At 38.2% G+C, this 19,956-nt stretch overlaps 1 protein-coding gene across 1 annotated transcript in view; it reads left to right on the top strand.

The window, feature by feature from the left end:
• CDH19 (cadherin 19) overlaps positions 1 to 19,956 on the top strand; it is a 66,557-nt gene that overhangs the window by 29,832 nt on the left and 16,769 nt on the right. Inside the window, exon 8 of the mRNA XM_062200304.1 lies at positions 10,200 to 10,321. Coding sequence (XP_062056288.1) covers positions 10,200 to 10,321 — 122 coding nt within the window. The remainder of the gene's footprint in view (positions 1 to 10,199; positions 10,322 to 19,956) is intronic.

Here is a 19,956-nt window from a genome sequence, read left to right as displayed (position 1 = left end):
AGCACCCATATGGATTCCAGTGTTGTAGGTGACAGCTTTGTCCACTACGTAACAACTGAAGCCACATTTTCAGTCTTAAAAACTTCCAACCAAGCATATTATATCTAGTGAAGCCATCCTTTAGAAATGAAAGACAAATAGTTATTTCCCAGATAAACACAGAGTTCATCACAAACAAATTAGCTTGGTAATAAATCCTGAAGAGAGTCCTAGAACAGAAGTAAACATCATGAAAAGACACCAAACTCACCAGTGGTGCAGATACAATCAGTAACCAAACAACAAAAGAACAAGAGTTGATTTTTTTTTTTTTTTTGACAGGCAGAGTGGACAGTGAGAGAGAGAGAGACAGAGAGAAAGGTCTTCCTTTGCCGTTGGTTCACCCCCCAGTGGCCACCGCGGCTGGCGCGCTGCAGCCGGCGCACTGTGCTGATCCGAAGGCAGGAGCCAGGTGCTTCTCCTGGTCTCTCATGGGGTGCAGGGCCCAAGCACTTGGGCCATCCTCCACTGCACTCCCGGACCATAGCAGAGAGCTGGCCTGGAAGAGGGGCAACTGGGACAGAATCCAGCACCCCGACTGGGACTAGAACCCGGTGTGCTGGCGCCGCAAGGCGGAGGATTAGCCTGTTGAGCCACGGCACCGGCCAAGAGTTGATTCTTATCTATCAATATATATATATATATATATATATATATATATATATATATTTTTTTTTTTTTTTTTGATAGGCAGAGTGGACAGAGAGAGAGAGAGACAGAGAGAAAGGTCTTCCTTTGCCGTTGGTTCACCCTCCAATGGCCGCCGCGGTTGGCGCGCTGTGGCCGGCGCACCGTGCTGATCCAAAGCCAGGAGCCAGGTGCTTCTCCTGGTCTCCCATGGGGTGCAGGGCCCAAGCACTTGGGCCATCCTCCACTGCACTCCCTGGCCACAGCAGAGAGCTGGCCTGGAAGAGGGGCAACCGGGACAGAATCCGGTGCCCCAACCGGGACTAGAACCCGGTGTGCCGGCGCCGCAAGGCGGAGGATTAGCCTAGTGAGCCACGGCGCCGGCCCATCTATCAATATTAACATTGAAGATAAATGGATCAAATCTCCCCATCAAGAGATGGGTTAGATGAATGGATAAAAAAACAAGCCCCAGGTAAATGCTGCCCACAAGAAACTCCTTTGTGGAAAATGTATAACATGGACATGGAACCAAACAATGAGTGGGAGTAGCAATACTCAGATAAAACAGACATTAAATCCAAAAATGTGAACAAAACCAAAAGGTTTGTTAAATATTGAGAAAATTATCAATTCTCTGAGAAGATATAACAATCTTAATTATATATTCACCCAACATAGGACCATCCTGATAATATAGCAATTCTTACTAGACCTAGAGGGAAAGATAGACTCTAATACAATAATAGTTGTGTTTTTTTTAAGATTTATTTATTTATTTGAAAGTCAGAGTTACACAGAGAAAGGAGAGGCAGAGAGAGAGAGAGAGAGAGAGAGAGAGAGATCTTCCATTCGATGGTTCACTCCCCAATTGGCCACGATGGCCAGAGCTGCGCTCATCTGAAGCCAGGAGCCAGGAGCTTCTTCCTGGTCTCCCACACAGGTGCAGAGGTGCAAGGACTTGGGCCATCTTCTACTGCTATTCCAGGCCACCGCAGAGAGCTAGATCAGAAGTGGATCAGCCGGGGTCCATATGGGATGCTGGTGCTTCAGACCAGGGCGTTAACCCACTGCGCCACAGCGCTGGCCCCAGTTGTGGATGTTAATACTCCACTGTCATCCATGGACACATTTTCCAAGCAGTAAATCAGCAAAGATACATCATAGTTGAACCATATGGTTGAGCAAATGGACCTATATACACATGTACAGAAAATTTCACCCAAGAGTTGTAGAATACATATTGTTCTCATTAGCACTTGGAGCATTTTCTAGGGTAATGCATGTATTAGGCAGCAAGACAAGACTTAGTGGATTTAAAAAGATGATATCTTTTCAATCACATAGGAACACTAGAAATCAACAAGAAGAACAAAAGGAAATTTACAAATTAATGGACATTAAACAACATGCCACTGAAAGACTAATGGATCAATGAAGACATTTAAAACAAAATAAAAAACTTTTGTGAGGGGAGGTTCCAAGATGGTGGAATAGGGAGGCTCTAGTCCCAGTCGGGGCACCGGATTCTATCCTGGTTGTCCCTCTTCCAGGCCAGCTCTCTGCTGTGGCCTGGGAGTGCAGTGGAGGATGGCCCAAGTGCTTGGGCCCTGCACCCCATGGGAGACCAGGAGAAGCACCTGGCTCCTGGCTTCGGATCAGCGCGGTGCGCCGGCTGCAGCACACCTACCGCGGCGGCCATTGGAGGGTGAACCAACGGCAAAAAGGAAGACCTTTCTCTCTGTCTCTCTCTCTCACTATCCACTCTGCCTGTCAAAAAAAAAAAAAAAAAAAAAAAAAAAAAGAATAGGGAGGGAGCTTACTGCTCTAGTTTAGGGTAAGATAGTTTCCAACAACAACAACAAAAAGTGGAGAGAGTGAAATTTCAGGGAAGAGTTAAGGAGAAAACAGCAGAAGCTCCACGGAAGGGAGAGATGGTGTGGCTCTACGTAGAGGGTGTGGACACAGCATGAGCATGGACACAACACAGGACCCCAGCAGCTGAGATCCTCAGCACCAGCTTTGCAGAGTGAGGTGAGACCAGACTGCAGCAGCCCAAGCTTTGGCGATACACCTGTGGGGAAAGCCTGGCACGAATCCACCTGGAGCCCTGTGGAGGTACCTGCCAACCTGGAACCAAGAAAGGGGCACATTTCTCTCTCGCTGTCCCCCTGACAATGGCACCCTGCAAACTTTTGAGAGGTTGGGCACAATTTTGGACATATGTAACAGCTGTGCCAGCTTCTGTCTGTGTGCCCAGAAACCAGCAGAGAGGAGACACCTAAGTATGGGTGGGAAGATTGACAGGGCACTGGCACCCAGGTAGGACTGTGAGATGCCCCCAGCCTCCCAACACATCACGGGCTCTGGCACTTTAATTGTCTAGGCAGGACACCCACAGGCAGCTGGCTCTGTGAGTGTCTCCACCTCTCTGTGCATGGCAGAGGTTGGCAGGGCAGAGTGGATCCTTAGCACCCCGGGACTGTGGGAAACTTTTGTGCTGCCACTGTGGAAACACTGTGGCTAAATGGGAGGCTGCAGGCTGTGGCTGGGTCTCTGGGCAATCTCTGGGGGTGGCTCCACACACTCAGGGCTCCCTGATTGCCTGGGGTGGGATTTTACAAATCAAAACTACAATGAGAAATCACCTCATCCCTATACAATGGATGTTATAAAAAGGAAAAAGATTAACAAATACTGCTAAAGATGTGGAGAAAAAGGAACTCTTATATGCTGTTGGCGGGAATATCAATTAGTGTAGCCATTGTGGAAAACAGTAAGGGAGATTTCCTGAAATCCTGGAACTGGTACTGTCATATGATCCATCAATCCTGCTATTGGGTATATACTCAAAAGACATGAACTTACTTTATCCAGGAGATACCTGGTTCTCCATATCAATTGCAGCAAATTATGGAATCAACCTTAGTGTCCATCATCAGATGAAGGGTAATATATTACAAATTCATGTTGAAATACTATTCAGTTATTAAAAAAGAATGGAATCCTGTCATTAGCAGCAAAATTTATGGAACTGGAGGATGTCACGTTGAGCAAAATAAGCCAACGCAAAGACAATTTCAGCATATTCTCCCTCACATGTGTAAATTAAAATTAATAAAAACAACGACAACTGGGGCCAGCACTGTGGTTTAGTGGGCTAAGCCTCTGCCTGTGTTGTCAGCATCCCATATGGGCACCAGTTCATGTCCTGGCTGTTCCTCTTATGATCCAGCTCTCTGCTTATAGCCTGGAAGAGAAGATGGCCCAAGTAGTTGGGCACCTGAACCCACATCGGGGACCAGGAAAAAGCTCCTGGCTCTTAGCTTCAGATTGGCTCACTGCTGGCCATTGTAGCCATTTTAGGAGTGAATTAGTGGATGGAAGATGTTTCTCTCTGTCTCTCTCTCTGTGTTTATAACTACTTCTCAAATAAATAAATAAAGTCGTAAAAGCAAAACGAAACAAACAACAACAAACACAGAACAACCAAAAAAAAACATCTGAACATGGAATATATATCCCTGGAAGTTGAAAGGAATGGGAGGAAGGGAAAGAATCTGGATGAGAAATATAGGGGAAGGTGGTTGTGGTTTATAAATGGTAACCAAGATGCTCATATGAGACGTTAGCAGAGGAAATGGGGCGAGTGGTACACGGGAACTTTATGTATTACTACTTCACAAATTTTGTTTTGTCAACTCCAAAGTATTCTGTAATAAAGTGGACAAAAAATGGAAAAATGAAAAATAATAAGAAGGTAATTTGAAATTATTTCAACTCCCTTGAAAAAAGTTGAGTAAAGAGCACTGAAGTGAATTTAATGGAAGCAAAATATTTAATAAGAGTATATATTATATACATACATAAAATTTCAAACACATATATCACACAGTTTTATAGTTGATAGTTGGAGTTAATCTTTTAGAGCAAAAGTCTCAAAGTTTTTAGTAAAATTTTAAATATAAAACTTGTGCATTATAGAACATTGTATTAGGTAACTCAAATAAAAGAAGACAAAAAATGCGAAAAAGACAAATGATTTATTTATTTATTTGGATGGCAGAGAGATCTTCCATCTGCTGATTCACCCCCCAGATGCCCATGATTTCTGGGGTTAGACCAGGCTGAGGCTGGGAGCAAGAGCTTCATCTGGGTCTTCTATGTGTTTGGCAGGGTCAAGCACTTACTTGGGCAGTCCACTACTGTTTTTCCCAGGCCACTAACAGGGAACTGGATTGGCAGTGGAGCAGCTGGGACCCATATGAGATGCCAGTATCACAGGCACTGGTTTTATCCACTATAATATAACCTTATATAAATGATAATAAGGGTCGAAGTGGCTATAAATTGAATATTCTTTGAAAGATTTCTTTATGTGACAGGCAGAGTGACAGAGAGGGAGAAACAGAATGAAAGATCCTCTAACCCCTGCTTCACTCCCCAAATCGTCATAAACATTTAGGTCTGGTTGAAGCTCAATGCCAAGCGTCAGGAACTCCATTCCATTCTCCCACGTGGGTGGCAGGGTCCTTCCTGAGTACTTGGCCATCCTCTACTTCCTTCCTAGGCACTATGATAGGAAGCTGTTAATTAATAGGAAGACACATTAACACATTAACAGAAGCACATCAGCTGATACTTCCCAACTGTGCTCCAGTAGGAGATGCCAAAGTTAATCTACTGTACCACAACACTGGCCCAGACTGGGTATTTTTAGATTACATATAATTTTATCATTATAACCTAATCATTATTTAATAATTAAGTGATTAAGGCATTAAAGAATGTATAGGAACCGTACATTCATGATGATCTGCTCCTAATGTTGTACTAGGGATCTTCAAAAAGTTCATGGAAAATGTTTAAGTAAAAACCATGAATGGATTCTTTTAAAAAATTTGTACCAAAATAAATTTATATTTTAATTCAATTTTCCATAAATTAAAAAAAATATTTACAAGGAGAGGAGGAGGAAGAGGAGGAGAAAGAGATAGGGGGAGAGAGAGAGAGAGAGAGAATGAATATAAATCTTCCATCTGCTGTTTCATTCCCAAATGGCTGCAACAGCAGGAGCTGAACTGTTCTAAAGCCAGGAGCCAGGAGCTTAAGCCCTGAGTTCAACCTCTGATGCTTTCCCAAGTGTATTTGCAGGGATCTGCATTGGAAGTGGAGGAGTTGGATCTTGAACCAGCACCCTTATGGGATGCCGGCTCTGCAGAAGGCAGGTTAATCCTCAATGCCACAGTGCTAGCCCCAATTTTTCCATGAATTTTTGAAGTACTCTCACATAATCAATTTTGTTAGAAAGAAACCACAAAAAAACACATTTTATGTAGTGAAAGATTTTTATATTGTAATAATAATTTTATAGGAGGGCAGAGAAGTTAGAAAATGGGAAATGAGGTTTACAGACAATATATAGTAATATAAATATTTTCAGACACCCACAAACATAATGCTGACTTAACATGATTTCAATGACACATTTAGGATTTCTCTTTCTTCTTCCTTTTGAGGGAAAACTTGTCTGAAAATACTTTTGTTGCATTGGGTAACACATTTTCATTTACTTTTCTCAAAATTTAAATAATAGCTATATGATTAAGCCCATTTTAGAACTATTTAGGGAGAAATATGGGTACCACTTTATTAATACTATGATATGAATGCAAGAAAGAGTAAGTTTGACCATTTGATCTTCAATGGTATATGCAAAGAGTTAATATTAATAAATCTCTTCACCAGGGAGAAACAGAGTATCATATAAAATTTATAAAAACTCTAGCTGCATTTGGTAAGCATTGTGAAAAGTTTGCAGCACAAGTAAGCTGATTACAGGAAAGAGATGTTCCTTTTTAACATTTGTTTTTCCAGCAAATGAAGTTCATTGTGCTTAGTAGTGTCTTTCCTGGAAAGCTTCCCAAGCTAAGAGCCAAGCTATTTATCAGTTTGCCAGCGAAATGAACAAAACCACTAATTAAATTGAAGCTGTGAAGATCTATGCATGTTGTACACAGCCATTCTAAAAGCACAGGTTGAACTCAACTTTAAACATTTTTTAAGATAAATGATAAACAGTTTAGATGAATGTCATATTTATTTTCCTTCGGTGTATTCACATCTGAATATAAGTTTTATAATGAACTTATTTATGAAAAAAGATGTTCTGTGATGCTACATCATGTGTTTATAGCATAGCAAATGTGAATGGGAGTTAGTTTCTGAATAATTCTAGCCTTGAAATTTTTAGAAATATCATTTTCTTTTTGAAACATTATCTTCGTTTAATTGAAAGGCAGATATAGAGGAGACACAGACCTTCATCCAGCTTGTACACTCTTCCAAATGCATGTGGCAGCCAGAGCTAAACAACATTGAGGCTAGGAAACCAAAAGCCAAGCTGGGTTTCCCATGTGGGGCAGGGACCCAAGTTCTTGAACCATCACCTGCTACCTCCAGAGTGCACACGCGCAGGAAGCTGGCATATTAATTGGCATCTCATGTATTCCAAGATGGACTATGGGCATCCTATGCAGAATCTTAAATGCACCAAATGTTTGCCTATAGAAATATCTTTTAACTTTTTACTTATTTATTTATATATTTTAATCCTAAATGTAATACAACAAGGATCTTCTCAAAATAAAAATTCCTAAGTTCCTTTATTTCTTAAAGGCCATGGATTGGGTTTTGTGTGTGTAATAAACTTAAGTTTCATTTTTCATTAATTGGATATTGCAATTTCCATTAATTTCAACAGTCAATTATTGGGGGAAAATAATTAGAAAATCTCACTCCTACCCAGATAACGTCAATGGGCGTAATGTAAGGAAATAGTTTCTTTTTTTTTTGTTTTTATTTTTTTAATTTATTTGACAGGTGGAGTTATAGACAGTGAGAGAGACTGAGAGAAAGGTCTTCCTTCCGTTTGTTCACCACCTAATGGCCACTACGGCTAGCGCTGCACTGATCCAAAGCCAGGAGCCAGGTGCCTCCTCCTGGTCTCCCATGTGGGAGCAGGTGCCCAAGCACTTGGGCCATCCTCTACTGCCCTCCCAGGTCACAGCAGAAAGCTGGACTGGAAGAGGAACAATCCAGACTAGAACTCGGTGCCCATATGGAATGCCGGTGCTGCAGGCGGAGGATTAATCACGTGAGCCATGGTGCCGGCCCAAGAAATAGTTTCATTAAACCAAGATGTTATACAAGTAGAGGATTTCCTAAAAGAAAGCCAAAGTAAAAAAAAAAAAAAAAAAAAAAACAAAAAAACTAAGAGATACATTCCATTATCTTCATGTTATCAGGAAAAACACCTAGAATTCACAGAACAGGATTTAGCATGACTTGTTACAAATAATTCATCCAGAATTCATTGGATGATTAGAATGACCACCTGAATTTGCCAGTTGACTTTATCTAATGGAAAACTGAACATTTCATATCACTTTGACAACATACACCTTTATGGTTGGCACAAGGGCTTTGCTGAAATTATTCTCTTTACCTGCAGAGCAGCTGGGTTTCAAAGGAGCTCCATTTGCGAATGATCACCTGTCACAGGGAGGGTCCCCAATCATGCAGAATGACAAACATGGGCTGTAGAGTGGTCAAGAGGCTCATTGGGTTCTTAAGAATTTATCTCCACTCTAAAAGGACATAGCACTTATAATTACAAATTTTCTAACATAAATGCTTAAAGAAAAAGGAGGGAAAGTAGGTTCCTTTATCTTGAAGAGACAGAATTAAGCATCCTAATTTTAATCTGTATTTGCCCTTAAAAACTGCAATTAGAAAAATAATACTTTCCCATTAACAACATAGGAATCAAAAGAAACACGGGTGTCCATCTGACAATGTCTGAAGACTGCTCTGGTCCATACACTGGGGTGCAGTGTCCACCCGCAAGCAGTGAGCTGAGCCCAGGGGCTGAACTTGGCCTCAAGCCAGGCACAGGACAACCCCACCCCTCGACAAAGAATCAGGCAAACTGTAACACCGGCAGAGAAAAGGCTGAACCACTGTAGTACAGGTCTTTTTGATTTTCTCCTCTGTGACTTTCTACTTTGCAATTTTCTTCCTGAAATGTCTTTTCCGTATCAATTGTAGAGATTTTAAAATAAGAAATACTAATATTTCATGATGTGATGGCAAATATTTTCACAGATTGTTGCTTTGTGATGAGTGTTTTGTCTGATGATTGTTTTGTGTTATTCTTGCCTTTAAAAGATGTATTTAAGCATAATTTTCTGTGTCTACGGTTTCTGGATTTTGTGACCATTCAGATAATTTCATCTAGGCTTTATTGAAGTACTTTATTTTGAATTTGCTTATATCATTAATCCGTACTCAGTTTTCTTTGTAAAAGCTACAATCTCTAAACTTCATTGGCTCAGAATACCAATAGTAATCGTTATAAACTGCCATTTCCACTTTGAGCTGAAAAAATAAGTTTCTCATTTTTTTCAAGTAAATTTGTTAAGATTAATAATGCATATATTAAATATTAAGCGAGTTAATGCAGATAATTGCGTACTTTATCTTTAGCAAGATCTCTGTATAACAGATTATCTTTTTTTTTTTTTCATTCCTACCTACAGTGCATGGCAGAGTTACTCAATAAATATGTTTTTAAAGATTTATTTTACTTTTTTTTTGGAAAGAGCTACAGAGAGAGGTAGAGACAGAGAGAGGTCTTCCATCCACTGGTTCACTCCTCAGGTGACCACAACGGCCGGAGCTGCGCCGATCCAAAGCCAGGAGCCAGGAGCTCCTTCCAGGTCTCCCAGGTGTGTGCAGGGGCCCAAGGACTTGGGCCATCTTCTACTGCTTTCCCAGGCCATAGCAGAGAGCTGGATCGGAAGAAGAGCAGCCGAGACTGGAACCAATGCCCATATGGGATGCCGGCGCCTCAGGCCAGGGCTTTAACCTGCTTCGCCAAAACACCGGCCCCATCAATAAATATTTTTTTGAGATGAATATGTTGCATGCAGAATTTGTATAAGATATATCATGGATAAATATGTAAATCATGGGGTTGGTGGAGTGCTGCAGCCACTTGCAATGCTGGCATCCATATTTGAGCACTATTTTGAGTCCAAGCCATTCTGCTTCAGATTCAGCTCCCTATTAGTGAAATTGGGAAAGCATTAGATGATGGCCCAAATAGTTGTGTCCCTGCCACTCATCTCAGAGACCAGGATGGAGTTCTTGGCTCCTGTTTTCAACCTGGACCAGCCCTAGTCATTTCAATCATTTAGGGAGTGAACCAATAGTGAGAATATATGATTCTCTGTGTCTATTTCTCTCTTTCTCTTCCTCTGTCTGTCCTTCTATCTCTCCCTCTTTATCACTCTGCCTTTAAAATAAACAACTTTTTTTTTTAGTAAAAATATGTGAATCATATAGAAATCCTGTCCTTGGCTTTTTTAGAGCAACGTTCAAATATATGGCATAGCTTTTCATTATTTTCACGACACTTTTCTACAGCAGCATCACAGTCTTTTATTTCTGTTTCTATCTTTAATTTGCAGACAATGTACAGCAGATCTCTTCAGTCCCCGTATATGTGCAAATTCTGAATATCAATGATCATGCTCCTGAGTTGTCTCAATACTATGAGACTTACGTTTGTGAAAATGCAGACCCTGGTCAGGTAAGAATCTATCATAATTACTGAAATTGAAGCAGTGCATCGTATTTCTATGTATTGTTATGGATATATGTCATATGTATTCACAGATATCATACCATATAATATTTGTGTATTGTGTAATTTATGTAAGTCAGTCAATAAAATAGTCAATGTATTCTATTATACGATAATAATTATCCTATATAATATACTTCACATATTATATATGAATACTATATAATCCATTACATATAATATTTTTATTTATTCATTGTATTTTGAAATATTGGAAATATGCACTATTCTAAATATACATAAAATATTTTTAAGCTGTGAATTGAGTATAATAATATAAATTTCTTTTTTATTTAGTAACATGCAAACTTCAAGTTTTCTATTTCTTTCTGTCTCTCTCTCTCATTGTCTAACTCTGTCAAATAAATAACAAAATTTTAAAAAATAGTTTATTTCATTTTCTATATAGAGTTCTATAAATGCTCCGGGTAGTAAATATAATTACTGAATAAAATTATATATTCAGTGTTCTCAGTTGGGCTTAATTTACTGGACAGAAGATTTGGGAAAAGAGCAAAATTTTATAAAATGAGGGAACTGAGGTCTGGACATAGTACAAGATGTGTGTAATAAGTATTTCCAAGAGTAAGCTACTTGTCTCTATTAACTATAATGGACTTTCTATCCTAACTCCATACTGTTTCTTTTAATAATGATTATGGATAAAATGTTCATAATAACTATTCCACTGAAAAGACAGACACATACATTGCTAGAAGAACTGACTTCTTTTGGGGTCACTTCAGAGTCCATTTCATATCTTGAATGCCTGAGCAAATTTCATTCTTTTCATAGATCCTGGATGATAAATTACAACTCAAATATTGGTATATTTATAGCATTGAGGAATAATAACCTATTTTGAGAATGAATGTGTTCTACTCATTGCTGACGTTCAGTGACATCATTCTCAGAGGAGGCTTTGAGTACAAAGCATAGGTGAATTAATTAGTAAATGCAGAGTAGACAAAATTTCTTAGTGTACAGTTCTCTGACATATGTTCTCAGAGACTTCGCCATTTTCCTAATATCAGCAAGTATTAGTGGAAAACTCAGTAATATGTTATTTAACATTTTTATTGATCTGGTCATAAGTTCACAATTTTATCTTTTTTTTAAAAAATTCTCTTCTTGTTAACATTCTAAGGTGCTTTCATTTCAAAACATTACTTGTGCTTTCTAATGTACAGTTTTCTTCAGATTAACCTTTATTTCTGAAATACCTATTGAAAATTTTATTATGTTGCAAAAGTGAATTAAACGTTACATAAAGTATATCAATGAATGCTTACTCCACTATATTCACTGACAACAGTATCTACAATAGCCTATATAGGACTCAACCACATGGAGTGTGTCCCACTTGTACACACACACACACACATAAACACACTATAACAATGCTATTCAGCCACAAGAAATAATGAAATCTTGTATTTACAGCAAATTTAATGGAATGGAAGGCATCCTATTAGGTAAAATAAGCTAGATACAGAGAGACAAAAAATGTGTTTTCTTCCACATATTTGGAAATTTGGGAAAAAAAAACAAATTGAACATATAATATTAATTACTAGATGTTTCAGTGGGTAGAACAGGTATAGGGAGTTTGGAGTTTGAATTGGATAACAAATCATCATAATTTAAAGCAAATATAATACTTAAAATACCCCAAACATTGTTCAAGCATTAACCCATTTGATTGCACATTACAAGTCTCAAGTAAATAGAAGAAACTCAAGTCCATATAATTGTTTTAACCCAGGAGCTGATATCAGCATTCAGGCACATAACCATTACTCTCCATTCTCTCTCTCTCTCTCTCTCTCTCTCTCTCTCTCTTTCATCTTATATTGACTATATATTACCATTTTACAGTTCCTGTGTATTATTTTGCATACTTTCTGGATTGTAAGATTTTGTTGACATATTTTGATACTATACAGGGAAGTTCTCAATAATATTTAATTGAATAAATGAATATGATGTGCTGTGGGAAATCAAGGAATATTTTGTTTCTGTGATTCTCTGTCATAATCTTTTACTACTTAGAAATTTAAACCTTATTATGGATAAAATGAGCCATTTTAATAAGGGTAGAAACAATTTTTTGATCAAAAACATCTCTTTCATATGTATTCTTTTAATTTGGCATCCTAACCAGAGTCATACCATCAGGTAAAACATTATTTTTAGTGATTTTCATACAATGTTTAAAACTCAGTAATTTCCACCTGGACATGCTCTGTAGACCTTTGGCATGAACATGGATTTCACAGGAAAAGCCCATATTGGACACAGGTGTTGGAATTTTTCAGCCTTACATTTTATATTTAAAAGCCATTGGTATGATGGGGGATCCTAGGAAGTGAGTGTGGACAGAGAATGATGTGTCTGAAGACTGTGGCCTGGAAACTTCAATATCAAGTACATGGGGAAATGAGAAAGCACTAGAAAAATATTGTAAGTAGAAACCCAAGAGAGTGCAGTAACCTAGAAAGCAAATAAAGAAAGTGTCTCTCAATGAAAGAGTTATTACCTGCTTTATTTGCTGATTATAGACCAGGGATGCACACAAACATTCCCATTAAAAAGATATTTGAGGTTTACTGGATTATTTATAGCTAAGAAAGGATGTCACCCAGGAAGGAAGGAAAAATAAATGAGAATATAGAAGAAAATGAGATGCAACCATAAGTCCCATAATATTTATGGATTAGCAAAGAAAGGAAAAAAAGACTTCAAAAGAGACTGAAGAAGTGTTACTGTTGAGACAGGAAGTAAACGAGGTAACTGTTGACACAGACATGCATGGAGATCGTTTTTGATTGAGGAAGTGTGAGTAGATTTGTCACTATTATAGAGAAAACTTTTGATAGTTTACCAAATGATCAAATTTACTCTTTACAAACCATGTCATTGATCAAATAATTAAAAGAAATCTATGTGGATGAAATGAGAGTGCAGAACAACATATGAAAATATGTGGAAAGAAATTGCACTGGACACTTACTAAGAGCAGCCAAGGGGATGGCATCAAGACAACTGATAGAGGAGAGAGATGCACTCAACTCTATTCAAACAAAAGGCTGGAGAGCTTTAGATGCTGGATAAAACTGTGAGAAAATGCTGGGGGATGCAACAGTAGAGAAAAGGTAAATGTGATTTTGGTATCTGTGTTTTGGGAGCCGGTGTTGAGTTGCAGTGGGTTTAGCCGCCACTTACTGCCTTGGTATCCCATATTGGTGTTCTGATTTCAGCCCCAGCTACTCTACTTCCAATCCAGCTTCCTGCTAGTGTGCCTGGGAGGCAACACTTAGGTCTCTGCTACCCATGTGGGTGATAGGGATGGAGTCTCTGGCTCCTGGTTTCAGCTCTAGCTGTTGCTGATATTTGAGAAATGAATCAGGGGGTTGAAGATTCTCTCTCTCACTCTCTCTCTCGCTCTCTCTCGCCACTTATTTTTCTGTTACTCTGCCTTTCAAATACATACACAAATCTGTAAAAAGAAATCTGTGTTTTAAATAACTGCTGACTATTGGAGTTAGGCTCCTGTAATCCACAGGGACTGGCACCTACGATTCTTGATGATTGTGCTTCCAAGGGTAGCTCCTAGGATTTTGAGAAAGACAGTCCTGGGTTGTAAAAATGGAAAGATTGGTTGAAGATGTATCTATATTACAAGCAGTCAGAGAAAGAACTTGCAGCGGTCAGTTTTCTTAAAGTACATGCTCTAGGAGAAGGGAGGCAAAGGAACAATCTTTGCATGGAAGGGAATGACAAGTTAAAATAAAATGGATTCATGTTCCAAACGTGGATGTTCAAAGACAATAAATAATTGTTGATTACATCTTTTTCAAAAAATGAAATGGCTATCTTTGTGATTATAGAAATTCAAAATTATTATATATATGGTGTAAAATCATAGACATCAAGTAGAATAATCAATCATTTAAGAACTTTTTATTTTTCATTTTTTTATTAAACTTTTATTTAATGAATATAAATTTCCAAAATATAGCTCATGGGTTACAATGGCTTCCCCCCTCCCATAGCTTCCCTCCTGCCCGCAACCCTCCCCCCTCCCGCTCCCTCTCCCCTTCCATTCATGTAAAGATTCATTTTCAATTCTCTTTGTATACAGAAGATCAGTTTAGTATATATTAGGTAAAGATTTCAACATTTTGCCCATATAGCAACATCAAGTGAAAAAACTACCATTGGATTACTAATTATAGCATTAAATAGCAATGTACAGCACATTAAAGACAGAGATCCTACATAATTTTTTTTTCAAATTAATTAATTTTCTATGCCATTTCCATTTTAACACCAGGTTGTTTTTTTTTTTTCATTTCCAATTCTCTTTATATACAGAAGTATATAATTAGAAAAGACCTCATCAGTCTGTGCCCACACAGAAACGCAAAGTATAAAAATACTGTTTCAGTACCAGTCATAGCATCACTTGGCTTTAGATGACACATTAGGGACAGATCCCACATGGGGTGTAAGTACACAGTGACTCCTGTTGCTGACTTAACAATTTGACACTCCTGTTCATGGCGTCAGTAATCTCCCTAGGCTCTAGTCATGAGTTGCCAGGGCTATGGAAGCCTTTAGAGTTCGCTGACTTTGATCTTATTCCGATAGGGTCATAGTCAAAGTGGAGGTTCTCTCCTCCCTTCGGAGAAGGGTACCTCCTTCTTTGATGGCCCCGTTCTTTCCACTGGGATCTCACTCACAGAGATCATTCATTTAGGTCTTTTTTTTTTTCCATGATATCTTGGCTTTCCATGCCTGCCATATTCCCATGGGCTCTTCAGCCAGATCTGAATGCCTTGAGGGCTGATTCTGAGGCCAGAGTGTTGTTTAGGACATCTGCCATTCTATGAGTCTGCTGTGTATCCCACTTCCCATGTTGGATCTTTCTCTCCCTTTTTGATTCTATCAGTTAGTATTAGCAGATACTTGTCTTGTTTGTGTGATCTCTTTGACTCTTAGACCTATCAGAGCTATCAATTGTGAGCTGAAATTGATCACTTGGACTAGTGCGATGGCACTAGTTGTTTTCCCTGATCGGTGACAACTGAGCGCCAAAGGGGAAACCTGTTAAGTGAAATGGACACTATAAGCAACAATGAACTGATCAGCTCCTGTCCTGACTTTAGAGGTACAATGTAATACTTTATCCTTTTTAGTATTTGTTGTTGTTGTTGTTGTTCTAGTACTATTGGTTGAACTCAGTAATTAACACACAATTTTTCTTAGGTGTTTAAATTTTAACTGGAAAGTGATCCCTGTTAAATCTAAGAGAGGAAAAAGAGAGGGAGGAGATGAACAATTTGGAACATGCTCAATCGGACTGGCCGCAAATGGTGGAGTTAGAAATGTGCCAGGGGATTCCAACACAATTCCATCAAGATGGCATGTACCAATGCCATCTCACTAGTCCAAGTGATCAATTTCAGCTCACAATTGATATTTTTCATTTTTAAATGTGCATTTATATTTACTTATTTAAAAAGCACGGCAACAGAGAAAGAGAGAGAATCAGGGAGAGAGATAGACCTCTTCCATCTCTTGGTTCACTTCTCAATCACCTGCAAGAGCCAGGTATAGATCAGGATGAAGCTAGCAGCCAGGAACTTCATCCAGGTCACCCACATAGATTGTAGGAACTCAAGAATTTGTGGCATCATCTAGTGCCTCCCAATGTGCCTTTGTAAGAATCTGCATCAGAAATGGAGCATCCATGGCTAAAATCAGGCACTTACATACTGGATACTGGTATCCCAAGTGGTGACTTAACCTGCTGTGCCACAACATCCGCCCTTCTATAAAAATACTTTAACCCATCCCTTTCCTTCCAGCAACATTTGGATACTCGCTATCTTTAGCAATGTTCAATTTATAAAGTATATTTGTTGTAAAATCATAAAGATGATAAAACATCCAATTTATATTTAGTTAAACAGAAATGTACATATTCCTATTATAAAACGCGTTGAGATAATGGTTGTCCTGTTGCATGACTTGTTTCTTTTATCTATCAATTTATATCATTCACTCTCTGATTCTTGATTTGGGAAAATTCACTTGTTATATTTTCATTCTCATAGCCTGAAATTTTGCTCACATGATCAATTTTACCATCCTCTGTAGTCCACATTCTTGATTTATCCTTTTGATATTCATCTTCCAATCCTCAAAAATTGAACCATTGTCTACTGTTAATTATTTTTTCTCTGTTATTATGGAAATAAGAAAATAAGAGAAGCTCTGAACTTTCAATTGTTTTCAATGAAAGCTAAAATCAGACTAAAATGATAGTGTGCCAATTATCTCTTCAGTCTTTTTAAAAGTTCACATAATACTTTGAGCAGCACAAACAAGAAAAGGTAGAAAAATGATGCAATGGTGAAGATCAATTTCATTTGTATCATCTGTCTATGCTATTAATCACACAAGTTTCTTCTTTTATTTTTAAAGTTTTTTTGAAAGGCAGTGTTTGTTTTTCTTTTTTTGTTAGAAAGCTTTTATTTAATAAATATAAATTTCATAAGTACAACTTTTGGATTGTAGCGGTTATTCCTCCCTTACCTGTCCTCCCACCCCCAAACCATCCCACCTCCTATTCCTTCTCCCATCCCATTCTTCTTTAATATTCATTTTTAATTATCTTTATATACAGAAGATCAACTCTATACTAAATAAAGATTTCAACAGTTTGCACCCACACAGACACACATAGTATAAAGCACTGTTTGAAGACAAGTTTTACTGTTAATTCTCATAGTACAACACATTAAGGACAAGTCTTACATGTGGAGCAAGTGCACAGTGACTCCTGTTGTTGATTTAACAATTGACACTCTTATTTATGACATCAGTAATCACCCTAGGCTCTTGTCATTGGCTGCCAATGCTATGGAAGCCTCTTGAGTCCACAAACTCTGACCTTATTTAGACAAGGCCATAATCAAATTGGACGTTCACTCCTCCCTTCAGAGAAAGGTACCTTCTTCTTTTATGGCCCCTTCTTTCCACCAGGATCTCACTCGCAGAGATCTTTCATGTAGGTCATTTGTTGCCACAGTGCTTGGCTTTCCATGAAAGGCAGTGTTAAAGAAGGGTGAGGGGTCTTCAGTGTTAAAGAGAGAGAGAGAGAGAGAGAGGTCTCCCATCTGCTGATTGACTCTCCTATTGGCCACAAGAGCCAGGGACTAGCCAGGCCAAAGCCAAGAGCCAGAGGCTTCTTCCAGGTGTCCCGTGTGGTGCAAGGGTCCAAGGACTTGTGCCATCCACTGCTACTTTCCCAGGCTCATTAGCAGGGAGCTGGTTCTGAAGCAGAACAGTTCAGACTCGAACTGGTTTCCATAGGGATGCCAGTGTTGAAGGCTACAGCTTAAGCTGCTATGCCACAATGCCAGCCCCAATCACACAAGTTTTTAAAAAGTCTTTCTAAAAGAACATTTGGAAAAAACTAGAAGCGATGATAGGATAATCCCTTGGATGATGAACATCATCACAAATCCAACTGAAGTATCTTGTCAAAGTGCAAGGACATGAAAAGTATCACAGCACTAGATTTACATAATGTATCATACTTATAGAAATGTCCATTGGATCCACATAGTGATTGAATATATGATTTGAATTTTGATTTAAAGTAAAGTAATATGTCTGTAATAATGGGAACACTTTTGACAATAAAAATTGAAAGATCAATCTCTACAAAGGGATTGTCTCTAAAAGAAACTCAAATACTAACATTTGACACAATGTACTCTGAAAGAATATCAATGAGTAAACTCTGCCAAAAAATAGAAATGTATCTTGGATGTAATGATATAGAATTAATTTTCTTATGCCTGGCTAAAAGTTTAAATGAAGAAAAGAAACTCTGAAATAGTAAACTCTTTAATAGTTTAGCTATTGTGAACACAATGCTTCAAAAAGCTTATGTATTTTTCTCAACAGCATGCAGTTCTATAAACTACTTCACTAGGATTATAATTTGCATTTTCTTTCCAAGAATGCCACACTAATCATAAAGTCTAGATATTCTTTAATTATTTACACAATTAAAAACAATATATAAAACAGCTTTTTTGTTTGTTTGTTTCTCTAATCTGAAACAATTATTTCTACATTTTACTTGGTTTAACTTAATTTGAAATTTGGAGGGCGGGGAGAGAGACACACAGACAGGTAAAGGGATCTTCCATCTACGTGCTAACCTCAACAGCCTGAGTTGGGCCAGGCTAAAGCCAGGAGCCAGGATTTCAGTCTTAGTTTTTCACTTGGGTGGAAAGGAGCTATAACTTGTTTCCTCCGGGGTGTATGTTAGCAGCAAGCTGGAGGTAAAAGCAGAGCTAGGACTTGAAAAATCACATGTTGTTATTGAATGCATGTACCAAAACTGGGGTATTACCCTTGTTAAACACCTCCTGCTGTACAATTTTAATGAAAAAAAAATCAAAATAAAGTCATTTTGATTGATGCTTTCTCTCTGAAATATATTCAAACCCAGACCATGATATGGAATAGCCCCATTTTTATCATCTATTCCCTAAGGAAAAAGGCTAGACATAATCAAATATGGTTTGGGGAACTTGTAGGTGTCACTACCAAATTTTACATGTCTGTCTCAATCCTGTTTACGTTTGAAAGATGAATAAACTCAAATCCAGAGGAAGCCAAACCCTTACCCTTGGCCATAAACTATGGTTTATGAATTTAGTTCAGTAGTCAGTCATTGGAGTGCCACCAGTGTAGATCACATTATCATAGCTGCTTTCTTCATTGTATGCTGAGATATTTCCTTTTATGAGTCAGGCCACTAGGTCTATCACATCTACAAGAATGTCATTTGCAACTGTTATGTGTTTTTATAGATCATTATAGAATAAGATTGGCTTAGCCTTGAATTTCTGGTTTGAAATGCACTGGACAGATTTTCTTCAAGTAAAATTAAAACCCAGCATCTCATGTCAATGTACACTTCCTAAAGTGCCACTGAAGATTTCCAACATGATAGAAAAGTGAGACACTAATGTGCAAACATTAACACTAATGGAGTAAGCATAATTGCATGTTTTGAAAGGTAACAAAACTTAATGCATGTAATTGATATTTTCTTTATGCAGAAACCATAACTATTTAATGTGTTTTTTTGTAAATTTTTGTATTAAAATAATTTCAAAGGAGTTGTAAAATCTACTTGACGAAATTTACCATTTTCTGAATTGCAAAAGTGAATGATGCTTCTAAGTATAATATTGTTAACATTCAACTTAAAATTTTTCAGAAAGAATTGGTAAAAATAACGAATAATCAATAAAGTAAAGACTGTATTATCAGAGCACAAATTGTGAAATAGGCATGCCAAAGACAGTAAATTCTTGACTTAGCCATGATAAACCCAGAGTTAGTTTCTACTTCCTAAGACCCGAGCAGGGAACAGGAGTGGTTGCAACAAGGGGAAGCAACACTTAGCCACCTTTGCATTGCAGAATGAGAAAAGGACAGAGATGAAGAGAAATGAGAGTCTTTGTTTCTTGGAGCCTTTTAAGTTG

This window comes from Lepus europaeus, chromosome 9, assembly GCF_033115175.1.
Source record: "Lepus europaeus isolate LE1 chromosome 9, mLepTim1.pri, whole genome shotgun sequence".
Lineage (NCBI taxonomy): Eukaryota > Metazoa > Chordata > Mammalia > Lagomorpha > Leporidae > Lepus > Lepus europaeus.
This window is presented reverse-complemented; position numbering and strand designations above follow the sequence as displayed.